Genomic DNA, 12,160 nt, shown 5'->3' with positions numbered 1-12,160 from the left:
CTCTTCGGTCCTTTTCAGATTTTTGTTTTGATTTTTTACTTTTTCACTATTTATACAAATGTAGGTAGCTTCTCAACACAGCTGACGTGGGAATAAATTATCGCACTGAACTCACCGATTTCAAGTTATGGAAAACGTATATATCTTACAGACGGGTCGTCCTATCTATCATATTTCAATATTCGCATCATCTTGATTTATGACCAAGATACTGCTCTGTTACTATACAAATACACTTTGCAAAACTTGGCTTTTTGGTGCCATGTTAAAAACAAGCGGACCATCATCTTGATTTGTAGTTACGGCCTCTGCTTCTCGATCCTGCATTCATGCGTGTGTAAATAAAAAATAAGATGCTGAACATCATTTATATTTTTAATAATCAATGAAATAATTTTATAGAGGTTTACAATACTGGTGTATCCGTGTAAACATGGCACCCTGTGTTGGCGACTAGAAATTAATGTTCGGTTTTTGATAGAACCGTTGATAATTAAGGTAAAGGTTGCAGAAAAGACTTCCTACATGCACACGTTCGATACGTTCTTGTAACTTACATACCCGGTCTGGTGTCTCTCTCTTACAGTTATATATTTTATGTATTTAAGCATTGATGTCATTTTTTTTAGTTTCATGGGGGTATGAAAAACATTTTTTTTGCAAACTGTATGAATCCGCGTACAGAAGTTTGCAAACACATTTTTTTTATACCCCTATGAAACTAAAGATAATTGACATCAACGCTTATAATTAATTTTTGAAAATAATTTTCTAATTTAAAACATGTTTTATGTACAATTTTACTGGTTTTCTATGGGATTCTTTTTCTCAAATCAATACGAAACGTCAATTTTCGTATTGTGAGGTCACATTTTTCGCGCCATTCTCGGAATTTTTTTCATAGTTGTATATTTACACATGCTCCGCATTTCCCCTGGACACAATGCTAAGAGGCAGTTGCCACCATACGCCTATAACACCCAGTGCTTCAGGCTATAACACCCAGTGGGTCATGTGACATTAAAAAAGGCGGGATTTTTGGTTCCCATGCTACATTTGCCCACCATACATCTTGCTGCCATATCGACAATTACAACATTAAAACCAATGTTCATTGCTTAAATGAAAAAAAAAATCTCAACCAATCAGAAAGCCGCATTCTGCTTACAAACAATGGAAAATTAATTATATTATACATAATACTCAATGTTGATAAAACTTTACACCCTCTACATCAAGGGGTAAAACGCAATACATTACCAATTTATATGTATAATTAAAACAGGCAAAAACGCCTGTATGGAATGATATCCAAATTTTAATAAGTATACTCTATAGGAACAAGGCACAAATTCCTAAACCACAGTCCACAGACATATTCTATATGTACATATATTTGGACTGTGGACACTTCTCTGTTTAGTATAATAGGATAAATCATAATATAATCATCTTGTGTTTTTTTTTAAACTAACAAATATTATACTGGGATATCAAAAACACATTTTGAACAATATAAGACATCTATGGATGCTTATTGAGAAATTAATATATGTATAGACATATGTACCATGATTGTTTTTAAATATGCATTTAATTTATTTAAAAGTTCAAGTTGAAGTAAAAACTCCAATATGCAATATACAAGAACAAAGGTCAATGGTTCTGCTAGGACAAAGGCAGTCGCCTTAAGATTAATGTATGTAGCTAGTTAAATTGTACCGATCACATTTACAGGGTACTGATATAGTACTGAGAAGGCCAATGACAACTCACATGTCAATAATAAATAAAATATTTGACCTCAGTTAAATTACCTGGTTACATAATTTGATCCCCAGTTAGATGTTGCCTTGTTTGATTACTTCAGAATGCCATAATATTATATATGTGTACATTTGTATATGTATTTACCAGTTAAATGAACTAAAATTTGACCTCATTTATCTTTACCTTTGACTCCACGATTTTATTTACATAAAAATGTTATTTGAGAAAAGATACAATGTTTTAGCATATAATTGTGTCCAGCATCAAGACTGTAGAGCAATGACAAGCCAAATTCTAAAATATATATTCTAAACTATTTTGTGCATGTGACCTTGAACTTGTTCAAAGATATTTATCTTCTTAACACCTATACAATGACAGATAACAGACAGACGGAATAAATCTTACCATAACACTGCCTTTCAAGACAGACAATCCATTGGTCATTGTGCACTTATTGCCTGTTTGCTAATCACTGATAACCTTAATTTTCTTTCTGAAGTACCAAGCACCTCCAATTATGATCACAATTCCTAAGGTCCATTTGAGTGCTTTCTTACATGTTCTTTTCTTTGAGACTGGAAGATTTGGTTTGTCTGGACCATACACAGTGTCACAGAGGTCCAAGGCCGACACTGACTGTGGGCGGAGGTGGTATAGGACCTCGTTAGCTGCACGAAGTCCTGCCTGTACAGCCCCATTCATAAAACCACACCAAACAGTGGCGGACTCTGTCCCGGCAAAGTGAAGTCTACAACAGTCATTTTTAATGGTCAGATTATTTATACATGTTTTAAACATAGATTTAAGTTACTCTTGACAATTCTCACCTGGGTTTGTGTAATTACATTTGTAGTATCATCTGCAGTCTCAGTAAAAGGTGCCATACGCTGAAGTCATACCAGAGACGACCTCCAAGTCATTAACTAGTTTGTCAGCAGAAAGAAGTGGTTCGGTTTACTGGACTGACTGTGTTTGGTGCTAGCTGTTCCTTTATTGTTACTATAACTACCTTGTGATGTAACTATTTTGTAACCAAAATTAATGTATTCTGGTACTAAAGGTCATTTGAGCTATCTTGAGAATTAGATACAAAAATGTTATTGTTTTTTTCTTACACATAAAAGTTCTAAGCATTTTATACAATTTTAAAGTATTGCTGAACATATATTTGAAAACTGAGAAGCCTTATTTTAAAATACTAATTTTAAAAATTGAAGAAAAAATATGATGTCTTTTGATCAGACTCTTACACTGTCACTTCTGCTAGTCAAACACACAGAAGAACTGTGCTATCTAGTTATTTCTATTTATAACTTTATATACATTGTATGTCAAGATCACCTAAACACAGTAAAAAAAAATACTTGTCCTTATATAGTCGCTGTGTGATAATCTAACAAGCTGACAATAAGTTTTATAATCATTATGTGTTATCTAACAAGCTGACAATAAGTTTTATAATCATTGTGTGATAATCTAACAAGCTGACAATAAGTTTTATAATCACTGTGATAATCTAACAAGCTGACAATAAGTTTTATAATCACTGTGTAATAATCTAACAAGCTGACAATAAGTTTTATAATCATTGTGTGATAATCTAACAAGCTGACAATGAGTTTTATTATCACTGTGTGATAATCTAACAAGCTGACAATCAGTTTTATAATCATTATGTGATAATCTAACAAGCTGACAATAAGTTATATAATCACTGTGTGATAATCTAACAAGCTGACAATGAGTTTTATAATCACTGTGTAATAATCTAACAAGCTGACAATAAGTTTTATAATCATTGTGTGATAATCTAACAAGCTGACAATAAGTTTTATAATCACTGTGTGATAATCTAACAAGCTGACAATAAGTTTTATAATCATTGTGTGATAATCTAACAAGCTGACAATTAGTTTTATAATCATTGTGTGATAATCTAACAAGCTGACAATAAGTTTTATAAACATTGTGTGATAATCTAACAAGCTGACAATGAGTAATATAATCATTGTGTGATAATCTAACAAGCTGACAATAAGTTTTATAATCATTGTGTGATAATCTAACAAGCTGACAATCAGTTTTATAATCATTGTGTGATAATCTAACAAGCTGACAATAAGTTTTATAAGCACTGTGTGATAATCTAACAAGCTGACAATGAGTAATATAATCATTGTGTGATAATCTAACAAGCTGACAATGAGTAATATAATCATTGTGTGATAATCTAACAAGCTGACAATAAGTTTTATAATCACTGTGTGATAATCTAACAAGCTGACAATAAGTTTTATAATCATTGTGTGATAATCTAACAAGCTGACGATGAGTTTTATAATCATTGTGTGATAATCTAACAAACTGACAATAAGTTTTATAATCACTGTGTGATCATCTAACAAGCTGACAATAAGTTTTATAAACATTGTGTGATAATCTAACAAGCTGACAATGAGTAATATAATCATTGTGTGATAATCTAACAAGCTGACAATAAGTTTTATAATCACTGTGTGATCATCTAACAAGCTGACAATAAGTTTTATAAACATTGTGTGATAATCTAACAAGCTGACAATGAGTAATATAATCATTGTGTGATAATCTAACGAGCTGACAATAAGTTTTATAATCATTGTGTGATAATCTAACAAGCTGACAATAAGTTTTATAATCATTATGTGATAATCTAACAAGCTGACAATAAGTTTTATAATCATTGTGTGATAATCTAACAAGCTGACAATAAGTTTTATAATCATTGTGTGATAATCTAACAAGCTGACAATAAGTTTTATAATCATTATGTGATAATCTAACAAGCTGACAATAAGTTTTATAATCATTGTGTGATAATCTAACAAGCTGACAATCAGTTTTATAATCATTATGTGATAATCTAACAAGCTGGCAATAAGTTTTATAATCATTATGTGATAATCTAACAAGCTGAGAATGAGTTTTATATTCACCATAACATATCATACTTTTCTAAATATAATGTGCATTAAATTGCTTTTATATTTTGATTTTAATGTACATATTTTCTCTTCATAAGACTAAAATTAGATCAATATATATCCAAGTCATCTACATATGTGCTTGGTTCCTTGCTTACTTGAGGTAAGGATGTCGGAGCCCTTTGACAAGATAAGCCATAGCTCCTGGAGCTGCCGAGCTTGTGGGAGCCCCCTCAATGTAGGGCTCCGTTCCCCAGTCCTTCTCTATGTAGTCTACATAGGACCACACTTTGGGGCCAAAAAACTCTGACAGGGATTTTAACACTGCAGACTTTTCTCTCCAAGTCCTGGAAAATAAATATACCACTGATAATATCTATGAAGACTATTCCTTCTTGCTAAGAGTAGAATTTCATCATGTTAACAACTGAACTCATTGGTATTGAGATGTGAATTTTGTAATATCTAATTCATATGATACAATACTTGAACTTACTAACAGTAATTAAAATGTCCACTCATTCATATTATTAGAGATTGAGGTCATTCATGGAGAAATCAGAGCTTGTTATTTGTGACATTTTAATTAATTAATAGCCAGTTCCTTCACGACAAGCCAGATCCGATACCATTGGTTTAAACATATTTTATTGCTTTAGAATATCAAAGAGGATCAGACACAAGTTCTTTCAAATTAGTTAGCCATCTCCTAATTTCAATACATTTTACATACATCATGGATGTAGTTTTGAAATAAGTTTTACATACATCAGATAAGCTATCCTATATTTGGTCTGCCTATCAATTTCAATTTAAACAATTTTATTGTTATAAAACATGACGAAATGATTGGCCATCCAGCAGAGCTACAACACAGTGGTACAATAAGAATGTAGTGGAAGGGAGGCAACACCTATACAAACAGTATAAATATTGTTATAGAACAAAATATATGTGTAAAGTAGATCAATCATAACTATCTGGTATACTTGAATTCCCCACAGATAAAGGATACATCAATATATCCATTTCAAATTCTATAAGCATCCAAAATTCAGGATAAGAAATTCAATCACATCAAATAGTTTTCCTGAATTACAGAATAAAAATATTTTTGTATATGATTATGTGTAAACTAGTTTGTATAGAAGTTGATGCCTCTCAGACGTGTATCTAGAATGAGAAGGTGAAGTAACTTAATTAACTTCAACACCAGATTACATATCAACAACAGTAGAATAAGTTAGATACATGTTACATGTGATAACATTAACGTATAAGATATAAAACATCATACTCCACATTAACGTATAAGATATAAAACATCATACTCCACATTAACGTATAAGATATAAAACATCATACTCCACATTAACGTATAAGATATAAAACATCATAGCCTCTCCACATTAACGTATAAGATATAAAACATCACAGACTCTCCACATTAACGTATAAGATATAAAACATCATACTCCACATTAACGTATAAGATATAAAACATAGATTCTCCACATTAACGTATAAGATATAAAACATCATACTCCACATTAACATATCAGATATAAAACATCATAGACTCTCCACATTAACGTATAAGATATAAAACCTCATACTCCACATTAACGTATAAGATATAAAACATCATACTCCACATTAACGTATAAGATATAAAACATAGATTCTCCACATTAACGTATAAGATATAAAACATCATACTCCACATTAACATATCAGATATAAAACATCATAGACTCTCCACATTAACGTATAAGATATAAAACCTCATACTCCACATTAACGTATAAGATATAAAACATCATACTCCACATTAACATATAAGATATAAAACATCATACCCCACATTAACGTATAAGATATAAAACATCATACTCCACATTAACATATAAGATATAAAACATCATACCCCACATTAACGTATAAGATATAAAACATCATACTCCACATTAACGTATAAGATATAAAACATCATACTCCACATTAACGTATAAGATATAAAACATCATACTCCACATTAACGTATAAGATATAAAACCTCATACTCCACATTAACATATAAGATATAAAACATCATACTCCACATTAACGTATAAGATATAAAACATCATAGACTCTCCACATTAACGTATAAGATATAAAACATCATACTCCACATTAATGTATAAGATATAAAACATCATACTCCACATTAACGTATAAGATATAAAACATCATACTCCACATTAACGTATAAGATATAAAACATCATACTCCACATTAACGTATAAGATATAAAACATCATACTCCACATTAACGTATAAGATATAAAACATCATACTCCACATTAACGTATAAGATATAAAACACCATAGCCTCTCCACATTAACATATAAGATATAAAACATCATACTCCACATTAACGTATAAGATATAAAACATCATACTCCACATTAACGTATAAGATATAAAACATCATACTCCACATTAACGTATAAGATATAAAACATCATACTCCACATTAACGTATAAGATATAAAACATCATACTCCACATTAACGTATAAGATATAAAACATCATACTCCACATTAACGTATAAGATATAAAACATCATACTCCACATTAACGTATAAGATATAAAACACCATAGCCTCTCCACATTAACATATAAGATATAAAACATCATACTCCACATTAACGTATAAGATATAAAACATCATACTCCACATTAACGTATAAGATATAAAACATCATACTCCACATTAACGTATAAGATATAAAACCTCATACTCCACATTAACATATAAGATATAAAACATCATACTCCACATTAACGTATAAGATATAAAACATCATAGACTCTCCACATTAACTTATAAGATATAAAACATCATACTCCACATTAACGTATAAGATATAAAACATCATACTCCACATTAACGTATAAGATATAAAACATCATACTCCACATTAGCGTATAAGATATAAAACATCATACTCCACATTAACGTATAAGATATAAAACATCATACTCCACATTAACGTATAAGATATAAAACATCATACTCCACATTAACGTATAAGATATAAAACATCATACTCCACATTAACGTATAAGATATAAAACATCATAGACTCTCCACATTAACGTATCAGATATAAAACATCATACTCCACATTAACGTATAAGATATAAAACATCATACTCCACATTAACCAGCTTCACAGGTAGATGTTTACTTCTATGGTCCTACCTAAAATATGATCATACTATCTTATGATCCTACCTATGTATATTGGACCAGCGCCCCCACCCCTTTCAATGATTAATTTGCCACTTTTTTCCTAGAGCCCGTGCATCTTTGGAATCCACCAGATGAGTATTCTGAGTATGTCTCATGGACTGTCTAGCTAAGTTGCCTAACATTATAACAACCATATCATAGGCATTTAATTTTATAATACCTGAAGGAATCAACACAAATCAACAAAAACCGAGGAATAACAACCTCGAGGAAGAAAACGTAAACATTCCAGCAGATATTGTACCTTAGAAAGTAGACTATACAAACTTTTGATTTAAACACCTGAAAATTGTTGTATCTTTGCTCCGAAGAGTTGTAACTGGCGAAACTGGTTAGCATGTAATAAATTTACTTAACATGAGAAGTGGGACTTGATTATGAGAACACTCCTACCTACAATATTTAATTTTTCCTGTTGAGTAACTCCCTGTGTACCAATCAGGTATCCATTCTCCAGTGATCATACTACCTTAAGGTTTCAACTATATTCAACCAGCATTATAGCCCTTCATGTCCCCAACCTCACTTACAATATATTAGATTTTATATGATATATATGTAATACATGACTTCAATTCTGTTTGATATTCTGTTTGAAATAATAACAAAACTGGAAACAGCAAGAAAAAATCTTTTGTTTTCATTTCCATTACAATCTTCCCAACCATTAAGGAAAATATCTACCAAAACATGGTTGTATGTTTCGTGTATGATATTTTGGTATACTATGATATCTGTTGAGTAAAAACAATCAAAAAGGAAATGTTATGCTGTCCAAAGCCACGCGAGTATAAAACAAGAAATGTGATACTGTCCAAATCCATGTCAGTATAAAAAAAGAAATGTGATGCTGTCCAAAGTTAAGCGAGTATAAAACAGACTCTGCCAGGTGATCCCTATGGAGGTCATCATTTAAACTATAATTTCTTATGTGGCATATCATAATATTGATATCTTTAAACTTAAAAGACATCCTACAAAAGTTGTTTTATTTGAGTATTGGATTGGGGAATTTCTCAAATTGATAAACAGAGCAAACATTTAGTAGTTCTGAAAAAAATATATTGTTGAATTCATTAAACATTGTTGTGAAGAAACTATTGAAGAAGCTGACAGGTCGACAAAGTGGGAGATCAAATATGACAGTACCTATCTCATAGTTTGATCATGGAGATGTGCCTCAATAATTCCTTTCATAGCTTTGATATGTATCTAACTATAATGACACTTCTGCTGAATCAAAACTCCAGACAAAGGGGCATAACTCCCGAAGACCTGGCAATTCTGGATCATTATATAAGTAAGGCAATAATAATAGGGACCCATAAAAAAATAAACTTCACCCCCTCCAGCTCCAATGTTAGCCTGACAGAACAACTACACCCCCTCCAGCTCCAATGTTAGCCTGACAGAACAACTACACTCCCTCCAGCTCCAATGTTAGTCTGACAGAACAACTACATCCCCTCCAGCTCCAATGTTAGTCTGACAGAACAACTACACCCCTCCAGCTCCAATGTTAGCCTGACAGAACAACTACACCCCCTCCAGCTCCAATGTTAGTCAGACAGAACAACTACACCCCCTCCAGCTCCAATGTTAGCCTGACAGTACAACTACACACACCCTCCAGGTCCAATGTTAGTCTGACAGTACAACTGCAACCCCTCCAGCTCCAATGTTAGTCTGACAGTACAACTACACCCCCTCCAGCTCCAATGTTACCTGACAGAACAACTACACACCCCCTCCAGCTCCAATGTTAGTCAGACAGAACAACTACACCCCCTCCAGCTCCAATGCTAGCCTGACAGAACAACTACACCCCCTCCAGCTCCAATGTTAGCCTGACAGAACAACTACACCCCGTCCAGCTCCAATGTTAGCCTGACAGAACAACTACACACACCCTCCAGCTCCAATGTTAGCCTGACAGAACAACTACACCCCCTCAAGCTCCAATGTTAGCCTGACAGAACAACTACACCCCCTCCAGCTCCAATGTTAGTCCGACAGAACAACTACACCCCCTCCAGCTCCAATGTTAGCCTGACAGTACAACTACAACCCCTCCAACTCAAATGTTAGTCTGACAGAACAACTACACCCCCTCCAGCTCCAATGTTAGTCTGACACACCCTCCAGCTCCAATGTTAGTCAGACAGAACAACTACACCCCCTCCAGCTCCAATGTTAGCCTGACAGTACAACTACAACCCCTCCAACTCAAATGTTAGTCCGACAGAACAACTACACCCCCTCCAGCTCCAATGTTAGTCCGACGGAACAACTACACCCCCTCCAGCTCCAATGTTAGCCTGACAGTACAACTACACCCCCTCCAGCTCCAATGTTAGTCTGACAGAACAACTACACACCCCCTCCAGCTCCAATGTTAGTCTGACAGAACAACTACACCCCTCCAGCTCCAATGTTAGTCTGACAGTACAACTACACCCCCTCCAGCTCCAATGTTAGTCTGACAGAACAACTACACCCCCTCCAGCTCCAATGTTAGTCTGACAGTACAACTACACCCCCTCCAGCTCCAATGTTAGTCTGACAGTACAACTACAACCCCTCCAACTCAAATGTTAGTCCGACAGAACAACTACACCCCCTCCAGCTCCAATGTTAGTCCGACGGAACAACTACACCCCCTCCAGCTCCAATGGTAGCCTGACAGTATTACTGGGGTGAAATGGACTTTGCCTCTTTTCAGAGTAAATTCCATCAGATTACAAAAGAGGTTAAACACAAATGACTAAACAAAGTGTGATGGAGAGATGCTGACTAGGAACAGATGAATGGACTACAGTCCTAACTAGTCCCAAAGTGTGATGGAGAGATGCTGACTAGGAACAGATGAATGGAGAGATGCTGACTAGGAACAGATGAATGGAGAGATGCTGACTAGAAACAGATGAATGGAGAGATGCTCACTAGAAACAGATGAATGGAGAGATGCTCACTAGAAACAGATGAATGGACTACAGTCCCAACTAGTCCCAAAGTGTGATGGAGAGATGCTGACTAGAAACAGAATTTATGGACAGACTAGATATAGATAGTCTGTACATAAATGGTTTCCAGTTCCCTTCTTTTAACTTCCTTTCCCATATTTTCTGCCTCTTATTGTCTGCCTTTTTATGTCGAGTACACAAACTGGTCACCTTTTTTTTGGGCAACCTTTGGGATGTTGAACATCAACTTGTATTTTCAATGAGACCCACTTTTTATTAATTTTCATTTCTTTCAATTTTCCCAACCAAATGTTTCTTAAGAGATAGCACTCAGATGAAGTATGTTTTAGTAGACATTTTCCAAATGATGTGTATAATGTGGCTTTAATTAAGAATTTCACAAAATCAGGTGCCTTAATTAATTACCTCCTGGCTTCGCCACTGGATGGCTGCCTTGCCACCTATAAAGGCAAGGAGAGCAGGACTTCCTCTGCTGGAGGTGTTATCATACACAACACACAGGGGTCCTCGATCACATCCTAACACTCGGGTTGGCCCACCATCAGTCACTGCCTCTCCAGACTGACCTGCTAACCTCCAGAATACCTGTCAAATATGTTCATTTTAAACATCTTCATGTGTAACTGAAGCAGTTTTCTTTTTTATTTCAGAAAACCAGAACTGAAAGGAGTTTTCTTTGTAATTTCAGAAAACTAGAACTGAAAGGAGTTTTCTTTGTAATTTCAGAAAACTAGAACTGAAAGGAATTTTCTTTGTAATTTCAGAAAACTAGAACTGAAAGGAGTTTTCTTTGTAATTTCATAAAACCAGAACTGAAAGGAGTTTTCTTTGTAATTTCAGAAAACTAGAACTGAAAGGAGTTTTCTTTGTAATTTCAGAAAACTAGAACTGAAAGGAGTTTTCTTTGTAATTTCAGAAAACTAGAACTGAAAGGAGTTTTCTTTGTAATTTCAGAAAACTAGAACTGAAAGGAATTTTCTTTGTAATTTCAGAAAACTAGAACTGAAAGGAGTTTTCTTTGTAATTTCATAAAACCAGAACTGAAAGGAGTTTTCTTTGTAATTTCAGAAAACTAGAACTGAAAAGAGTTTTCTTTGTAATTTCAGAAAACTAGAATTGAAAGGAATTTTCTTTGT

The 12,160-nt window shown here is 33.8% G+C and overlaps 1 protein-coding gene across 1 annotated transcript in view; it reads right to left on the bottom strand.

Moving 5' to 3' along the window:
* Positions 1–1,097: 1,097 nt before the first annotated feature.
* The window catches only part of LOC117334576 (probable flavin-containing monoamine oxidase A), a 25,294-nt gene continuing 14,231 nt past the window's right edge, over positions 1,098–12,160 (bottom strand). Inside the window, exons 9-12 of the mRNA XM_033894658.1 lie at positions 11,430–11,609; positions 5,813–5,826; positions 4,895–5,083; positions 1,098–2,521 (exon numbers count right to left, since the gene is read on the bottom strand). Of these exons, the coding sequence (XP_033750549.1) occupies positions 2,239–2,521; positions 4,895–5,083; positions 5,813–5,826; positions 11,430–11,609 (666 nt within the window). The 3' untranslated portion in view covers positions 1,098–2,238. The remainder of the gene's footprint in view (positions 2,522–4,894; positions 5,084–5,812; positions 5,827–11,429; positions 11,610–12,160) is intronic.

Source organism: Pecten maximus, chromosome 1 (assembly GCF_902652985.1).
Source record: "Pecten maximus chromosome 1, xPecMax1.1, whole genome shotgun sequence".
Lineage (NCBI taxonomy): Eukaryota > Metazoa > Mollusca > Bivalvia > Pectinida > Pectinidae > Pecten > Pecten maximus.
Note: the sequence above shows the minus strand (reverse complement) of the source record. Positions and strands in the feature narration are given on the sequence as shown.